Raw genomic sequence first — 18,929 nt, 5'->3', positions numbered from 1 at the left:
CAAAACTATACCAAGGTACCATTTGTTATCAATCAAATAGGCAAAAATAAAGTCTGAGCATGCACTAGGCTGGCAAAGGAGGTAAGGAGAGGACTCTCCCACCTCTGAGACAGGAGTGTAAACCAGAACAATCTCCACACCAAGGGAAATCTGCTACAGCAACCTGAACCTGCAATGCACGGGCCCTTCTACCTAGCATCGTGCTTCTAAGAATTCACCCTCCAGCTGCACATGCAGGTGTGCTTTCCACAGGTTATTCACAGCAGTACTGTTTAAAAGAGCAGAAGGTTGGACACCTAAATATTCGTCAGGGGAGGCTGGTTAAACAAACATGGTCCTTCTGCATGAAGGACGCCTCTGAAATTGTAAATTAATAATGGCACAAATTAATAATTAATAATGGCATGGCCTTCCAATGTATTTTTAAGGGAAAAATGAAAGGTACTGATCAGTTTCAATTTGTATAGTTTACTATCAGTATTTAAAAATAAGTGAGGGGACTTTCCTGGTGGCGCAGTGGTTAAGAATCCGCCTGCCAATGCAGGGGACACGGGTTTGAGCCCTGGTCTGGGAAGATCCCACATGCCACGGAGCAACTAAGCCCGTGTGCCACAACTACTGAGCCTGCGCTCTAGAGCCCGCAGGCCACAACTACTGAGCCTGTGTAGCACAACTACTGAAGCCCGTGTGCCTAGAGCCTGTGCTCTGCAACAAGAGAAGCCACTGCAATGAGAAGCCTGCACGCTACAACGAATAGTAGCCCCTGCTCGCCACAACTAGAGAAAGCCCGTGCACAGCAGTGAAGACCCAACACAGCCAAAAATAAATAAATAAATATTTTTAAAAAGTGAGAAAGAAATATATATATATATAGTTGATCCTCATTATTCACAGAGGACACATCTGCAAATTTGTCTGCTTGCTAAAATTTACTGGTGACCCTGAAATCAGTGCTTGTGGCGTTTTCACGGTCATTCACAGACATGCACAGCAGTGAAAAATTCGAGTTGCCTGAAGTACACATTCCCAGCTGAGGTCGAGTGAGGCGGTGCCCTGCCGTCTGTCTCAACTCTCATACTGTAAACAAGTGACTTCTTCACAGTCTACTTAGTGCCATGTCTTTCACATTTTGGTGCTTTTTGTTGGTGATTTTGCTGTTTAAAATGCCCCCATCCCACCCCCAGTGTAGTGCTAAAGCGCTATCTGGTGTTCCTAAGCGCAAGAAGGCTGTGATGTGCCTTTTAGAGAAAATACATGTGTTAGATGAGCTTTGTTCAGGCATGAGTTACAGTGCTGCTGGCTATGAGTTCAATGCTAATGAATCAACAGTAATATATTAATAAATAAGGTGTCTCTAAACAGAGACACACATAAAACAAGGTTTACCTTGACCAGCTGATAAAAATGCTGTGACTGGGGTTTGTAGGAACCCAACTCTATATTTCTCCTGGAAGCAATGGTTTAGCACTTACTAAATCAGTGTTTGACTTTATGTAATATAAGTACCACAAACGATGAAAATTGACTATTCATGTCTCTGTAGAGGAACTGGCTGGTGTGTTCCTAAACTCTCTCTCTGGAAGTACCCGCCAGAAACCAATAAATAACATGGTGTTCTCCAGGAGAACTTGTGACCAGGAAAGTGGTAGGAAACAGAATTTTCACTATATATCCTTTTGTGTCTTTTCAATTTTGAACCAAGTCAATGTACTATACCTATCCAAACATAAATACAAAATTAAAACAAAACCAGAAACTTTTGCAGTCTTCAATAGCCACCACCACAGAGTGTCCTCACATGTCCCCCTTAGGTACTGCAGTGTGGGAGGCAAGGAGCCACACCTGTCACCCATACAGCACTCCTGTGTCTGTCTGCACCGTCAGTGCAGTTTTAGGAGGGGCAGGGCCCTGAGGCCTCCTGGCTGAGAGGAGGGTTTCAGGGCAGGAGGGACCGCAGGTGCTGAGCTGCTGGCCATGCCCAAGTCGGCCACCCAACATCTCACCTGGGTGCTCTCGTCATGGAAGCCCTCTAGGAAGCTCTCGAGCAGCTCATCCGCGTTGTCTATCCGCTCGGCGTACTCGCCCACTATCCAGATCATGGCGGCCCGGGCCTCAGGCTCGTCCAGGGAATCCAGGTTCTCGCACAGCGTGGCGATCACGCTCTCATACCTGGAGACCAGGGCACAGCCGGCACGTGAGCACTGAGGGAGCCCGGGCCACCCAGGGGAGGCCCGGGAGGGGCCAACAGAGACGGGCAGCTGTCCCACAAGAGCCCGAGAGGCTGGCAAGTAACAGGATTTGAGTTTTATCCTTTACATTTCAGTTCTTATTTGGGCCTGGGGAGCAGAGCAGGGTCGGCTCAGGAGAAATAAGCAAAAAATAAAGGGTTTCTTTTGAGAATGCTGTTTACGGCAGAAAAATAAGGAAGAGGGAGAGGCTCCTCCTTGCTTTTCCTCCCCACCAGCCCGTCCCTGGCAGAGCCACAACACCCTCATGGGGCGGGGGGGCAGCCACATACTTGTTGGGGTACTTGCGGAAGATGTCCTTGATGACCACGATGGCTTCCTGGACCACGTAGTTGACCTTGGTCTGGATGAGATCGAGCAGTGTGCTCACGCAGCGCTCGGCAGATTGCTGTGTGGGAAGAGGAGAGTGTGGGCAAGGCCTTGCACCCACTTCCAGCAGAACCTCTGACCAACATGCCTTGGTCAAGGGCTCGGTCACACCTTGCCCACCTTCCTTTTCACAGCAGGAGAACAGGAGAACCCTCTCTGCAGGTAACAGGTGGGAGAATGAGTACAAAATGATGGTCCTGGGATGGCAGGGACACAGGGAGATAGAATTAGACTGAGGAGAAGGCCAGTAGAGCTTCTGAGAGCAGGGAGGGTCTTTGGAGCTCTTCTAGGCCAAGCCCTGAGAGCAGGGTTTCACTTCTACTTGTTCCACAAAATGGGCTCCCGTGACCAGAAGCATTTAGGAGGTCTCTGCTTGGACCAGCCCTCCCCACACCCCTCTACTCCAACAAGCTGCACTAGGCTCTATGGGAGAGATTTCTCAGACTGCCATCACGGGTGCCAAATGGAAAACATCTCAAGGGGCTGGGCTAAAGTGACCAGCTGTCCCAGATCCCCTAGCCTCCAGGAGACCCATTTAAGGAGAGTCAGATCAGTGATCAAGGAACCTCTCCAGAGGCAAAGAATGGGAGGGATGAAGTGCCAGGACACAGGGGTCTGAATGACCCTTGGGAATTTGAAGATAAGGGCACATGGACAGCTGAATCATGATATCTGCCAAAACGTCCAATAGGCAGAGCCCCTGCCCCAAAGCTCCACAAAGTGAGAGCTAAGTCTACCAGGGCCACCACCAGCTTGGGCTGCCACACTGTCTTAGCTAATGCTGCAGGAGACCCCTGACGATGATGGGCTAATTTCACCTGCAGCAACTCAGAGGCCCACGGGAGATTACAGATGAGAAGGAGCCCAACCAAATCTGTACCGTGGGTACCTTGGGGGCTCCAGTTGTGACCCTCAGGCCTTCCTGGACCATGAGCAGCTGGCAGATTCTGCTGGAATCAGACTGGTTTCCTGGTTTCAGCTTCCTTTCCTTTCCTCCTTCCCCCCGCCAAGGACAGAGTGTCAGAGCCTCACCTCCACCTTGATGGCGCAACGGCCAATGGCTCGCACAGCCTTCCGTACAAAGTCCACATCCACCTCTGTAGCGTACTCTTTCAACTCCGCCAACACCTGTGGCCCAAAGATGCAGTTGGGGGGATCTGGCAGGGCAACCTCCTGGAACACCCCTGGGTTGTGGGTATGCACACACCCCTAGAAGGGTGGGATTCTGCCTCCTGTTCGAAGTGGAAGTTCCAAGGGAGGGAGAGAGCTGTCACAGGTGCCCCAAGAGGAAAACAGGAAGGACTATTTGGCAGGGATGGACAATCCTTAGTTTGGTTGATCTAGCTAACATATCCACCTAACTACCACTTCAATGGATGTGAAGTAATAACAGAGAGAACAAACTCTTTAATCACAAAAATATCAGTTAACATTCATTTGTGGAGAGCTTGCTCACAGAGCCCGGTGCGCTGGGCACCACCCTCTGCTGACCTGGGCGATGTTGGCCTGGGAGGCCAGGCGGATCATGATGTCCAGCTTCTCCAGCTTCACGTAGATGGGGTCATTGTACTTCACAAAGAACACCTTCATCTCGTGCTTCAGGATCTCAGGCCTGGTGGTGGGCAAGTTGCCCGAAGAGCAAAGAGCAAGTCACAGGCCCTGTGAGAAAACCCTTCCATGTTTGCTGGGACATTTCTGGGGTCGGACATGGAAACTGACATCCATGAAAGTAGTCGCCCCCATGGCTGCACGCTCCTGGGCACAGGACCTGCCAACCAAGGTTCTGACCGGCCCCTGTGTGTCCAAGCACATTCCAGGAAGGGAAGAGGGAATATGAGCAAGAAACAGTTCACATTCAAGAGGCCACAGGCATCAGGCAACAGGCTTGGGAGTCAGGCCTCAGTTCCAATCCTAGCTGGTGACCTCAGGCCCGTTTCCTCACTCACGAAATAGGAAGCGTTCTGTGTCAGAAGCATTACCTTTGCAGGCCCGAGTTGCCAGTCTTAGAAAGGACTGGCATCTGGGAATTCAGCTTTTGGGAGTGCTCTCACCATTCCCTAAATGATAAAGGTGGTTAACTGTGCCTTGACTGTTTGTATAAACAACATGGTTTTTGCTGAACACCTGCTTTCCTTCTAGGAGCCTGGAATTTTGGTAGGTGTCAGGCAGAGGGTGCCTTTATGACTTGTCCCCCCCAAAAAAAACCCAGGGTGCTAAGTCTCAAACAGGCATCCCTGGGCAGAAACATTACACACATGCTGCTGCACTGTCGCTGGGGGAGGAACATGCTCTGTGTGACCCCCCATGGGAAGCCTGCACGAGGATTCCTCCAGACTCCACCTGTCTTTCTCCCTCATGATCCAGCTGTGCAGCCCTACGAGGTCGATGATAAACCTCAGCTATGAAAACAATGATATGCTGTCTCCTGTGAGTCCTTCTAGTGAATCTCTAAGTGTGTGTGTGTGTGTGGGGGGGGTGGTGGTCCTGGGGATCCCGGCACAGAGACCTACATAACAGGGCTGTTGTGAGAGGTAGATGCAAAGCATCTAGCATGATCCGTATCTGCCTCAGAGAAGGCACTTGCTAGGCAGGAACTGTCACCAGTGTCATTGCTCCTCCCTCACCGGCACCACCCACCTCATTTTTCTTAGCTGAGGAAAACTGAGGGGGGAGGGGCCTGCCCTAGGTCACACATCTAGTGCTAATAAGGGTGGGAGCAAGATGAGAGTCACCTCCCCTACCTGACTCCTACTCCCGCACCCTTCCCAGAAAAGAGAGCAGGAACAAAAAGGAATGAGGACAGATGGTGAAGAGGCGAGAAGACCCAGCAAAGAGAAAGGAGGGACCCTGCCCAGGATGGTCCTCAGTGCTGCTGAGCAGGCTGCGGGGAGGTCCTGGCAAAGCGAGGCAGGATCCTGAGCTGGGCGGCAGAAGTTGTGATTTCTGCCATCAGGACTCGGCACAAGCTACCCAAAAGCATGTTGGGTCTGGGCCTGGTAGTGCCTCAGCAACAGGGTCAACTTCTTCGGAGGTTTGCCTTGTTAAATATAGCACAGGGAGCCCCTCCTGCTGATTGGGATCCACAGGTCACAACACCTCACTAAACCCTACACTGCAACTGTGAATCCCTAGTCTCATCCCTTTGTTCAGGCACTCAGAAAGCTTGCCCCAATTTACCTCCCAAACCTTCGCAAATGTCTGAATTCCACTGATTTTTCTGGGCCCCCATGTGTGTACTAAGAACCAGACTGAAGCTATAAAGACAGGGAGCATGTGTGGTCTTCCACACATGCTCCCTGTCCACAAGAGGCCCTTGTTCTGCTTTTGAGTTAGTTGCTGATCCAGCCATTTGACCAAAGAGGCTGGAAGTAGAACTGCAGAGTCTGGCCCCACTCCATGGAGCTGCCCGGCACCCTTACTGGATTGGTCCTTGTTTTTTAGCCCAACCCACCCCGGTGTCAGGTACCTTCCCTTAAGCAGTGGCTCACTACTGTGGTTATTCCTACTGGGTGGACTGAGACTGGCTGCTCAGCATTCTGAGTGGCCCTGAGGCTAATGCAAAATCCATGGTGCCTCATCTTGGAGTCCTCCAGCCTCTAGAGCTATGGACTCTTACCGAGGAAAAATGAGTGTGCGCACACGTACACGATCTTACAGTCTGTTTCAGGAAGGCTGTGTGGACTGTGGACCATCCACTCTCCAAGGTTAAGAAGTGCACGCTAGCTTTTATCCAGCATGCTACCTGGTTAGGCTAAGCCGAGGTTTCCCAACCTCAGCACTACAGACTTTTTGGTATGGATAGTTCTATGGGGGGGCAGAGCTGTCCTGTGTACTGTAGGATGTTGAGCAGCATCCCTGGCTTCCACCCACTAGATGACAGTAGCAGCCCCCACTGTGACAACCAAAAATGTCTCCGGACATTGTCAAATGTCCCCTGTGGGACAAAGATGCCGATGGCTCAGAACCCCTGGGTTAAGCTGTTGAGACATCCTGCACGGTGACAGGTCACTTTCCCTTCAGAGCCCCTGTTCCCAGCAGGAGATCCCCCCCCCAGGGCACACACTACCCATATGTGGTGGTCCCAGTACCTTTTCTGCACGATGAGGTTGATGTTTCGCAGGGCCACGTACTGCAGCTCCGGTTCGGCCGACAGCAGTGTGACCAGGGGCGGGGCCAGCTTCTTGAGCAGCGTGCCATAGTAGTCCAGGTCCTTGGACAACATCTCCATGAACTTCATCAGCACCTTCACAGCAGACAACACTACAGCGGAGTTGGCGTGGGAGAGCCTGGGGGTGACCCGCTCACAGATGCTGCGGTCCATTCCGAGGGGGACAAATAGGAGAGACAAGCAAGGGGAAACACCCTGTTTTTAGTTATCAAGATAGCTTGTCTTCTGTAGGAGGAAGACCTAGCTCCTGGTTCTGTTTCCTGCTAACTGACCCCAAGCAGCTTAAAACCACTCTGAACCTCAAGTTTCCTCATCTAAAGAAATGGAGATGATGATGCCAACTTCACACGGTTGCTGGTGGCTTAAATGAGGCAATGCATGTACAGCACTGAGCACAGTGCCTGGCAGTCAGTAAACACTGGATGAATGTCAACTCACGCCCTTCTGTTGTGAGGGCATTCAAAAGGGGCAGGAGGGCTTCCCTGGTGGCGCAGCGGTTGAGAGTCCGCCTGCCGATGCAGGGGACATGGGTTCGTGCCCCGGTCTGGGAGTATCCCGCGTGCCGCGGAGCGGCAGGGCCCATGAGCCACGGCCGCTGAGCCTGCGCGTCCGGAGCCTGTGCTCCGCAACGGGAGTAGGCCACAACAGTGAGAGACCCGCGTACCGCAAGAAACAAAAACAAAAAAAAAGGGGCAGGATACCATGTTGGTTAGGACCAAGAGTCAGGGGAGACCCAGCTGGTGACCTAGGTGATTTCTTCCACCTCCCTAAGTCAGAGTTTCCCTACCTGTAAAACGGGGACAGTGATGGGGCTGCCTTCACAGAGTTTCTTTAAAGATTATCTAATGCGTAGGAAGCACCCAGCAGAGTCCCAGGCACCCAGTAAGAATTCAACGAGTGGTGGCTCTCATGCTGTCCACCTCTTTCCTCAGCCCGCAGTGACCAAGATCTCTCTGTCAGCTCCCAGGTCAGGCCCTGGCTTCTGTTCTGTGCCCTCAGTGAGCAGTGCGCTGACTGCCTGAAGCAACACCACTGTCAACCTGCTGGCTCTGTGTCTGAGGATGGTCTGTGGGGCAAGGCCTGGAAAGAAGCCCCCCGGAGGCCTGGGGCCAGCTCATGGTTGGAGCCTCCCACCCCAGGGCCTGGCGAGGCTGGCAAGCAAGGGCAGCCTCCTACCTCTGGGCCTCCCGGTCGTCCTTGGGTGTGTAGTTGGCCAGGCAGTCCAGGATGAAGATCTGGCCCCACTCGGTGCACTCGTTCAGGGCTGTCAGCAGCTTGTTAATGGACTGCGGGTTCAGATCGAGCAGGTTGCTGCTGGGGTGAGATTCGGCGATCTCCGAGAGGGCAGCCACTGCGTTTGCCACCACCTGGTTGAGAGGGTAGAAGGGACAGAGTCTGGGATGCTGCTCTCAGGCCAGGGAGGTAGTGAGGCTAATGATGTTGGCCAGTCAGAGCTCAAACATCCTGAAAAGAATATGACCTGAAGGGCAGGGTCTGGAGCACCGAGACCCACTCCAAGCACGCACCCTACTGACTCCTCTGTAAGCTGAAACTAAAGTCAGTGCACCTGACAATAAAGAAAAACACAAAACAAGAAAGATCTAGCTCCAAGTTCCTGCAACAGATAGTGCTCCCTGCTACCTAACACGGAGTCCCGCTCTACCAGCTACAGCAGCTCACTGTGGGAGCTGACAACTGTGCTTCTCAGAGCTAGAAGGTTCCTCCTGCAGAGCCCCTCAGGGGCTGGAGCACAGAGGGGTTGCCAGGTGAAGCTCTGGGGCTGCAACCCATTTCCACCAGAGCAGCTGTTTTTATGTGCTTTCTGCGTGGTTTTCAACTTTCCCGTAATCAAGCAATGCTCCCACGGTCATCGTCGTACTGGCCACTCGGCACCCGCATGGGATCAGTGTTTCAGAGGGACACAGAATGACACGTCTGGGCCGGGTGGGTTGTATACTTCATTTTAAACATGGCCCTACCGAACTGTTCTCCAAACTGCTGCCATCACCAGCCGTGAGGAGACCAGCTCCCCTCCCAGCTGCTTTCTGGTCCCCTGTCCTCCAGGCTACACTACTTCAAGGGTGATTCTCTACAACCCTGCAAAGAAGTGAGGAAAGGGAGAAGTACCTCACATTCAGAGCTCTCTGACAGTCTTGGTGAGAGGACGGTGACAATGACAGTGACTGGAAGGGGAAGGAGGGTACTAGTCTTGGGTGCACACCCACTGTGTGCCAGCCTATGCCAGGCACATTACCTTAACGGCTTAAGCCTCCCAACACCCCCGGCAGTCATGCAGAATTAGATCCATCTTACTAATGAAGAAAAGAGGACTCTGGAAGGTTAGGTAGGATGCCTGAGGTCACACAGCTCCTTAAAGAGGGCTGTGCAGAGAAGGGAATCCAGGTCTAGCTCACTCCAAAGATGGCGCCCAAACCACTGCGGGTAGGAAAACAGCTAGCCCACCCCGCAGGGCTCTGACTTCCAAGAACTGGGGTTGCCTGGTGGAGGGTCAAGCAGAGGTCTTCCCAAGCAACCCTGGAGGTGGTGGAGGTGGCAGGGTGGGTGGCAGAGACTTACCATGGGGTTAGAGTCAGAGATGAGGTCTTTAAGGGTATCCAGGAAGCCCTGGTCCTCTACCAGCTGGGCATTGATGTCGTGGAGCTTGGCCACGCACACGGCCGCCGTCTTGCGCACATATGGGTCCTCGTCCTTCAGGCACTTCCGGAGTGGCTCGCATAGGTACTCTGTGATCTTGTCAACGCGGATGCAGCCCATGGTCCGCACAGCCAGGGCCCGGATCAGGGGGTTGGGGTCCTCACAGTCCTGAGGGAAACCAGCCATTGGCCGAGGGCAGGGGCGAGCTGAGCAACATTAGACAGCTGCTGTGGGATCTCCCACCGACTGCGGCCAACAGCACCAAAAGTAAGTGCCGTGTGTTTAGCACGTAGCATCTGTCAGATACCAGGCTTTGTACTGTTCCCTCTGATCCTCACAGCAGACACACAATACTGTTCCCATTTCACAGGTGAGGGAGCTAAGGCCCTCAGGAAGGTCAGGAGCTCACCCGGTCACAGAGCAGAGCCACAATTCAAGCCGCGTCCACCCAGCACCACAACCCTCAATCTTCCCACTGGGCCACAGAACCCTCATTCGCCCACACCTAAGCATCGACAGGGCTGGGGAGCTAAGGTTTTAAAGGTGCACAGAGCTGACGACGCAAGTCCCTGTTTCTCCTCAATCTGGAGGACAGAACATGCAGAAAGGAGCGAAGTCTAGAAGGGCAATACGGAAGCCCTCAGACACATGCTGCATCCTCAGCTGGCAAATGACACAGGGCCATGGCTCATCCCAGGGCACACGGGGATCGAAAGGCCTGGGGCGACCTCACATGGAATGAGTTAGCAGGGTCTGTAGCATCAGATTTTCTGGAGACAACGGGAGCCCTCTGCTGGAGGAAGAGGCCCCCAGGCTGGAAGTCAGACGGCCTGGAAAGGATCCTCCGTGTTTCTACCCAGGGCTGTAGCGCCACACCCCGGGAGACTGAGGGGAGATGGAGCAGTGAGCACCCAGCCCCACACCAAGCTTCTACTTACCTTCACAAAGGTGTTGACGGCCATGATGGCCATGTCGGGCTGACTCTTGGCATAGTTCATCAAGTACAGGTACACCAGCTTTTTCAGCTCCAGGTTGTCCGTCTGCATACAGTTCACCACGTCGGGGAAGAGGGCACTAGCAGGTCAAAGTAGCGTCAATGTGGGAAAGGTGAAAAAAAGAAGAGGAAGACTTTTCAGGCAGCTAATGGGGGCTGGGGAGGAGGGTGAGTGGGAAGGAGGGAAGGAAAACATAACAGGACTTCTTAGTAAAAGGCAGGGCAACAGCTCCATTAACGTGAACATCGTTGGTAGAAATGGAATTCCAAAGGGTGATTTTAAAACCAAAGAAGTCCTCTGTTTTTTACACAGGGTTCAAACATGAGCTCTAGAGCCCATCTGACCTGGCTCAAACCCAGCTCTGCCTCTTGCTGGCTGAATCAAGTTGGGAAAATTCTTTTATCCCCAGTTTCAGTTTCCTCATTTGCAAGAAAGATATAACAAAACCCCATTTCACAGGGCCCTTGTGATAATTGAAAGAGACAACATACTTAAGGTATCTAGTCCTTGACATCTAGGAGGTGCTACAGAAATGAAAACGATTGTTTTTCCTTCTCTGATACTTGACATGGCCACTTATATTGGGCTGCTGGTTGCAGAGGGCTTAGGGGAGCAGGGGTAGGCTGGGCTGCAGTCACTACAAGGCACCCACTAAGAACCAGCCCATGTGTACAGAGCACGCGCTACACACCAGGCTTGGTGCTAGGGGCTTTACATAATGATCTTGTTTAACAACCCTGAGAAGTCAGTGGATTATCCCCACTTTACGGAAGACAATACTGAGGTTCACAAATATCAAACAACTGCCTAAGGCACCAGGTCTGAGTCACAGCCCATGCTCAGGACCACTGTTATACTGGGCAGAACCCTTCCCAACATGGTACCCCACAGTCCCGGGGTCACAGGCCCCTTGACATGTGAAATATGGTTAGTGGTCAATTTTCTGTCTCTGGAATTATCTATCACCCCCCTTCTCAATTTTCGTGATTTTATGGGCGAGGACCCAGTAACACAGACTTAAGAGGTCAAAGTGAATTTCCTGAGCCCCGACAGGCAGGAGAGTCCAGTCAGTGCTGAAGCTGATGCATCACCTTGGAAGATGACGAACCAGGAAAGGGGGGAGCTGAGAGGCCTGACTTGCTCTTTTGGGCCCGTCACATCAGCAAAACAAGCTCATTTGAGATGACAGGGGTGCCTCCTCTGTGACAGGGGTGTTCTAGTTGAAGGAAAGCAGCTTTGTCCTGGGAAGAATCTGTCTTGGAAGGAGGCCCAGTTTTCCAGCAGACACCTGATTCCTTTGCCACTGTGTCCTCAGCAGGTTTCTCTGCAGAACTGTTTCTACTGTGCGCTGTCAGGAGGCCCCTTGATGAGCATGGCAATGGGACAGGGAAATCCATGGAGAAGTCCGGAGCTGTGGGTTCCTGCTGAGGGATCCAGATGGGGAGCTGCTCCACGTCAGCACCCAGGCCTATGAGGCACAGGACTGGGCACCAAAAGGGCCCAAAGGAGAGGGAATGGGGGAAAGCACCCTGGGTCTGGATTTCAGAAGGGCTGAGCATGAGTCCAGTTCCTCCATTAACCACGTGACCATGGGGCAGTCATCGTTTCTGGTTTCTTTGGCAGGAAAAATATCCTTACCTACAGTATGGGAATTGCTAAGAAAATATTTAAAAGCGTTTTGCTGACTCTCAAACACTGTGCAAGTGTTAAGTTGTCACAGAACCCAGCTCCTGTCCTTGGGGACTCAACAATGTGGTGGGCAGGTAAGCACAAGTATACATAAGAAGAGGACAGTCTACAATTAGTGCCAGGCGACAGGAACACAGCAAATGCTGCGTGTTCAGGGTAGTCAGCCGGCATGATGAGGGAGGCAGCAGTGTAAATGGACAAGGGGAAGGGACGTTCCAGGCTGGGGAGATGTGTGAGCAAAGGAGTGGCCACAATTCTACATGTGATGTGCTCTGGCAACAGATGCACACCAGGGGATGCAAACTGACAACAAATTTAACAAGCCCAACATGCAGGTGTGTTTTACTTGCACAGTGTTTATTTGTTTGTTTAGTATTATCTGGCAATTTTTTTTTTTTTTTTTTTTGCCGCACCACATGGCTTGTGGGATCTTAGTTCCCTGACCAGGGATTGAACCTGGGGCTACAGCAGTGAAAGCGCCAAGTCTTAACCATTGGACTGCCAGGGAATTCCCTCATCTGGCAATCTAAAACAAGGAGATTTAAAATGAAAAATCCAGATTCCCCGTTCTTTTTAAAGACCTGGTCCCACTGGGGTCATTTTCCCCAGCAGGCAGCATCCTCTGGAGTTCCTGACAGGGCTCACAGCACATCCACTGCATTGCCTGTTCCCTTTTCAACCTAGCCCACTTCACTTGCTCCATTACTGCCTGACCCCATCAACATCTGAGCACATGACCCCTCTGCAAACAAAACCTTCTATTTGGAAAGATCTGCGAAGGGAGCTACACCAGGGGAGACATGGGTCCCTAGGGATATCTTAAAGGAGGGATCGAACTGGACCCAAGCTCAAAAGCTTCCCTCTGTCAGCTGCCTCCAGCTGCCAGCCAGCCTACCCCTGCTCACCTGACATCTTTGCCCACGGTCATGGACGCAATCACTTTCTTCACCGCCTCCTTCTTCTTCTCCTTCTTGTCACTGTTCAGTTCTGCCTTCAGCTCGAAGATCTCCCCTAAAAAAGGAGGCAGCATGAGTGATCCATTTCCACTCTGCCAAGGGGCGCTTCCCAGTCCCCAACTTCCAAAAGAATGGGAGGGAGGCAGGGAAGACACTCTGTGCTGCCCGCTGAAGGCAGCTTCAGGCCCTGGCCCTGGGTGGGCAGGCAGAAACAACTGAATTATCAGGAAGGAAGGTTGGAGATCACGTCAGATCGAGGGGAGAGGAGCCATGGAAGCTACAGAGGTTCTGAGGGAGACAAAAAATTTGCTGCCAGGTCCTGCTCAGCCAGATGGCTAAAAACATGCCGAGGGAAGCAAAGCTCTCCTCAGCCACCCACACCCAAAGCCCTCAAAGCAGTGTGGGATGGAACCTGGGGACTTAAGGTTTGAGGGAAAAGGGCAGGATTTGCTCAGGCTTTTCCTGTTTTCCTAGCGCTTCGAGTTAAAAGAGCTCACTCAGGGTTTCACTTCCTGATCCACAAGTGGTTGCTCGGCTCTGAAAATGGGAATTCAGCTGTCCCACGAGGGCTCTAGCATTTAATAAACTGTTCTTAAGAACTTGATGATCTGGAAAAAGCAAACAAGGAAGTAGGACTGTTCAGGGCCCTGCCATGGAGAGGTAGTCAGGGGCCTGATAACCCCAATAACAGGTTAAGAGGGCAGATGCTGGAGTGAGACAGACCTCCTGCCCTTAAACCAGCTGCAGCCAGCCTTTCCTGAGCCTTTCTCTAAGCCAGGCACCTCCCTAACTTCTTCCCACACCTTTTCTCATTGCATCCTCACAACAACTCCACACTTGCCCGCATTTTGCAGATGAGCAAATGGAGGCCAGAAGAGGTTCAGGAACTTGCCCAAGGACACAGCCATGAGGAGGAAGGCTAAGATTCAAAACCAGGTCTGCCAGCTCCAAAGCCCATGTGCTCTGGCAGACCCAGGACATTCACCCTGCTTCTCTGAAACCATTTCCTTGTCTGTACTCTCTGCCTTGCCTGGGGCCTTGACTCTTCTCATGTAACAGATGCAAAACGCTCAGCTCAGTGCCTGGCACTCAGTGGCCTGCATTAAACGTGGTCACTATTATTACTAATTTACCACGTGAACCTCTGTCTTGGCTCCCTCTTTTGTAGGAGAGTCCCGGGCTTCCCTCTCAAGTTACTTGGGTTGGGGGTGAAGCAGAAACTATCATGTGGGGGGAAGTGCTAGAGAAGTTCTAGATGGATTTACAGTGAAAAAAAGAAAACTAACAGGGTTTTTTGGTTCTTTTTTGTTGTTGTTGTTTGTTTTGTTCTTTTTTAAAAAATTTTTTTAATGACTGAACAATGTGGTGTTCAGCAAAGACTTGAGATGAGAGACAGTAAGCAGGTTAATTAAGAACAATCATGCAGCACAGCCCGGGCAAGGCCACATTGAGGATATTGCTCAACAGAGCCAGAAGGAATCTGCAGACCTTGCAGTTCAAATCCAAGGCTCTGGAGAGCTGAAGGAACACACGCCCTTCTCCTCCAAGGGACTAAGGGGGCTGTGTCCCTGCTATGAGATCCAACAGACCATGTGACTGACCCTGGGCCTTGCTGCTGGGCTGCCCCTGCTTTGTTTGAGGTGTTTGGCCAGATTCAGTACAACTGGCAGTCAACTGATGGATCTAGGCCCGAGTCACCTTGGCCCCAAGAAGGCTAGTGAGGTGATCCCGGGATCTGCCTGCTTCAGAAATGCCTCCTTCCTATAATGTGCCCCAAATCCAACCAGTTATCAAGCCTACCTCCTCAATCACATACGAGGCATCCAATTCTATCCCCAACACCCCTGCCTTCCTCCCCAGCTCAGGCAGCATCATCTCTCATGCGAACTGTGGTTCTGATCTCCCTGCCTCTCCACAGCCTCACCCACTTCGATCCTCGATTAGAATCTGCCTCTGACCTCCCCCTGCCTAAAACCATCAATGATGTCAAATTTGGTCCCAGATATTTCTCTAGACATTCTCCTCAAAAGAAAACCCATAAAAAAAACCCCACTACTGACACCTCAGTTTACTCGGCACTGTTCACCCACTTTGACCTGGCTCGCCAGGCACCACAAACCTCTCCAACCTTTCTTCCATCACACTCTTCAGTAACTTGTGCCTAGGCTTTCCTTTCCCTGATGGACCTGGGACAGCACTCACTCCACCCCATTTTATCTGTCTAGCTCCACCCCAACCCTCCCACGGGCCGCCCCTCCCTTATCACAGCACCCACTGCCCTTTAGAGTGATCACTACTTAATAAACTGTCCTCTCAGGCTTCCCTGGTGGCGCACTGGATAAGAATCTGCCTGCCAATGCAGGGGACACAGGTTTGATCCCTGGTCCGGGAAGATCCCACAGGCCGCGGAACAACTAAGCCCGTGCGCCACAACTACTGAGCCTGCGCTCTGGAGTCCGCTCGTCACAACTACTGAAGCCCATGCGCCTAGAGCCCGTGCTCCACAACAAGAGAAACCACCACAATGAGAAGCCCGCACACCACAACGAAGAGGAGTCCCTGCTCGCCACAACTAGAGAAAGCCTGCGTGCAGCAACGAAGACCCAACACAGCCAAAAATAAATAAATAAAAAAATTTTTAAATTAAAATAAATAGATAAATAAATAAATAAACTGTCCTCTCTGCCCAAGGGCAAGCAAAGCCAGGTCAGAGACTCCATTTGTCTCCTCCACTGCACATGGAAGAGACACAGGAAAACTGGCTGGACTGAGAAATGAACCACCTGATGAGGGGACTGCAGGTCCTGGCTCAGCTGACCCAACAACAAACTCTCCTCATCTGGTCAGCAGGCGAGTGTTAATCTCACTTGGAGGGAAGGAAGGAGGAAGGAAGGGCCAGCCAGAAAGATTGCTTACAGGGTTAAAGCACATTTGTCAGCCACTACAACCAACTCCATTTCCCGAAAAGCAAAATCAACTGTAATACCCAAACAATACAAGACTAGCTTAGCAAATTTTGATGCAGCAACTCAACAGACTGAGTCTTCAGAACTGTGGGGAAACGTTTATGATAATGCTAGATGAAAAACAGGATACAAACTCTGACTTCAACCACGTAAAACATGTGCCCAACGATAAGGACCAAACATGCACAGATACCACTGTGCAGTTGCTGACAGGATTGTGTGCTTTCTTTCCTCTGGGCGGTGGGGCGTCATTTTTCACAATTTAAAGCCATAGGGAACAAAAGAGGGCTTTTTTCTATACGTGGAGTTAATGCTTTTTCCTTCTGGAATTCTGAAAGTAGTCATACTTCTTACACCATCCGCAGTTCAAATTTCCGGATCCACAAGGTTCAAAATGCTCTCAGTGATTCTTGCCACTTGCTTCCAGGCCTCCACACGCCCTCAACCCCCCACTACCACAGGGAGCAAGCAGAAGGGTCGGGCAAGGAAAGAAGAGGATAAGACCCCACAATGGGGATGTCCCTGCTGGCGCAGTGGTTAAGAATCCGCCTGCCAATGCAGGGGACACGGGTTTGAGCCCTGGTCCGGGAAGATCCCACATGCCACAGAGCAGCTAAGCCCGTGCACCACAACTACTGAGCCTGCATTCTAGAGCCGGCGAGCCACAACTACTGAGCCTGCGTGCCATGACTACTGAAGCCCACACGCCTAGAGCCCGTGCTCTGCAACAAGAGAAGCCACTGCAATGAGAAGCCCGTGCACTGCAATGAAAAGTAGCCCCCACCTGCTGCAACTAGAGAAAGCCCGTGTGCAGCAATGAATACCAAAGGCAGCCAAAAAAAAAAAAAAAAAAAAAGAAAAGACCCCACAATGAAACAAACAGTACCTTTCTTGGTTGTGGTGAAATATTTTGAGTCCGTCATTTTGGTCCCTTATCTGTGGCCAGACTCTGCAAGACAGAAAAGGGGTAACTTGCCCTTGTGTTCCATTCTTCATTTCACAAGAGGGGAGACGGATCCAGTGCATGCCTGATGAGGGGAGATAGCTTCTCATCTCTTTACTGGGCAAATGAACTGTTAGATAATGGCTGATTAGATTTTGGAGGGTAATTCCGAAGGATCTATCAAATTTTAAAATGTGCGTATTCTTTGACCCAGGGATTTTACTTCTAGGAATCTCTCCCACAGAAATATCTGCACAGGATAAAAGGGTTTTATATCCTGCAGCACTGTCCATAACAATATACCACTGGAAATAACTTAAATGTCCATCGGTAGGGAATGGCTCAATACTTTGGAAGAGTCCACAGATTAAAAAGCACTGAACAATCATGGTTACAGCAGCCCCTCTGTGGTGCTCACTCTGCCCAGCACTAAGTGCTTCTCACATGTGAACTCACTGAAGCCTCATCACAGCCTCATGGAAGTACTATCGCTATCATTGCCTATATAGTCAAAGGAGCTTGGAAAACGCCAAGGTTAAAAAGCTAGAGAGATTTCTTCTCTACCCAGCTTTTCCAAGCTTCTCTAAACAGTGATAGGCACTATTCATCTCTAGAGAGGGCTAGAAACTACACACTGCAGACTCTACAGCACTCCCCAAATCTGACTGGTGAGTTTTCTCAAAGCACCTCTCAGGACACCTCCTAGGGTAAAACCCACACTGTGAAGTACTGGTCTCAGGCAACAGGGCAAAGAAAGTAGCAAGGCCCTCTCATTCATTCAACAATTTGCTGAGCATTTACGATGTAACTTCAATAGTTATTCTTGGTCAACAGATGAGAGATATAAGAAGCTACACAGGAGCCAAGTACCCTGGATGCATGGCAGAGGCTTCAGGGGTTGTTCTAACATTTATTAAGAAGCTATCATTTACTGAACCCCTATTAAAGCTTTACAAACATTATCTCATTTAATTCTACCAATAAAGTAATTGCTTTTACCCCCTTTTTAGATGAGGAAACTGAGGCTCAGGGATGTTAAGTAACTTGCCCAAGGTCACATGGCTTGTAAATGGCTGGACTGGGAGACAATTTCAGGTCCATCTGAGCTCAGGACCTGTGCTCTAGAGAGGAGGGAATTCTGCTTCCCCATCTGAGAGAAAGGACAGAACCCTGAGAGTGGCTTAAGGACTCAGTCCAAAAAGCCATGAGACTTTCAACTTCCAGTCCTACCTATAGTTTCACATGGTACATAAAACCACACAACCCAAAGAACAGACATTTGCATGGAGAAAACTCACTCACTTGGTCCCTTCTGTTGCCTCTATAGAAGAGACTCAAACATGTAAACCATTAATATCTTCTTTCAATTCATTGCTATCAGTAGGGGGAGATTAAGGTTACTCTTGCGATGGATGTGACGAGTCAAGGAACATCTCAAAAGTCTCTGGAGGGACTTCCCTGGTGGCGCAGTGGTTAAGAATCCACCTGCCAACGCAGGGGACATGGGTTCAAACCCTGGTCCGGGAAGATCCCACATGCCGCGGAGCAACTAAACCAGTGCACCACTACTACTGAGCCTGAGCTATAGAGCCCATTGGCCACAACTAATGAAGCCCGTGCGCCTAGAGCCCATGCTCCACAAGAAAAGCCACCGCAATGAGAAGCCCATGCACTGCAACAAAGAGTAGCCCCCCCTCTGCACCTAGAGAAAGCCCATACGCAGCAACGAAGACCCAACACTGCCAAAAATAAATAAATAAAATAAATAAATTTATTTTATAAAAAATCTCTGGAAACAATGGCAACACAGCTCCCCTGCAGCCCAACTGTATTTTTCCAGTTTAAGCCTGTATTTATGGCAGGATGGCAACAGGGCTGTTTCCCAACTGAGACACCTGCCCATAGGTTTTGTTTCAGTAACCAACAGGGAACCGTTAAGTAC

At 50.9% G+C, this 18,929-nt stretch overlaps 1 protein-coding gene across 5 annotated transcripts in view; it reads right to left on the bottom strand.

Annotated features, from left to right (window-relative positions):
- AP1B1 (adaptor related protein complex 1 subunit beta 1) overlaps positions 1–18,929 on the bottom strand; it is a 53,393-nt gene that overhangs the window by 16,261 nt on the left and 18,203 nt on the right. For 4 of the 5 annotated variants that reach the window (XM_060170294.1, XM_060170297.1, XM_060170295.1 and 1 more), the window contains 10 exons: positions 16,931–16,993; positions 13,028–13,133; positions 10,377–10,512; positions 9,361–9,606; positions 7,960–8,150; positions 6,704–6,925; positions 4,107–4,227; positions 3,648–3,743; positions 2,519–2,634; positions 2,004–2,169 (listed from right to left, as the gene is read on the bottom strand). In XM_060170294.1, coding sequence (XP_060026277.1) covers positions 2,004–2,169; positions 2,519–2,634; positions 3,648–3,743; positions 4,107–4,227; positions 6,704–6,925; positions 7,960–8,150; positions 9,361–9,606; positions 10,377–10,512; positions 13,028–13,133; positions 16,931–16,967 — 1,437 coding nt within the window. In that variant the 5' untranslated portion in view covers positions 16,968–16,993. Of the gene's footprint in view, positions 1–2,003; positions 2,170–2,518; positions 2,635–3,647; positions 3,744–4,106; positions 4,228–6,703; positions 6,926–7,959; positions 8,151–9,360; positions 9,607–10,376; positions 10,513–13,017; positions 13,134–16,930; positions 16,994–18,929 lie in introns of those variants that run through there. The other variant, XM_060170298.1, reaches the window with a different exon arrangement.

The sequence above is a fragment of the Lagenorhynchus albirostris genome, chromosome 14, assembly GCF_949774975.1.
Source record: "Lagenorhynchus albirostris chromosome 14, mLagAlb1.1, whole genome shotgun sequence".
In the NCBI taxonomy this organism is placed as follows: Eukaryota; Metazoa; Chordata; class Mammalia; order Artiodactyla; family Delphinidae; genus Lagenorhynchus; species Lagenorhynchus albirostris.
Note: the sequence above shows the minus strand (reverse complement) of the source record. Positions and strands in the feature narration are given on the sequence as shown.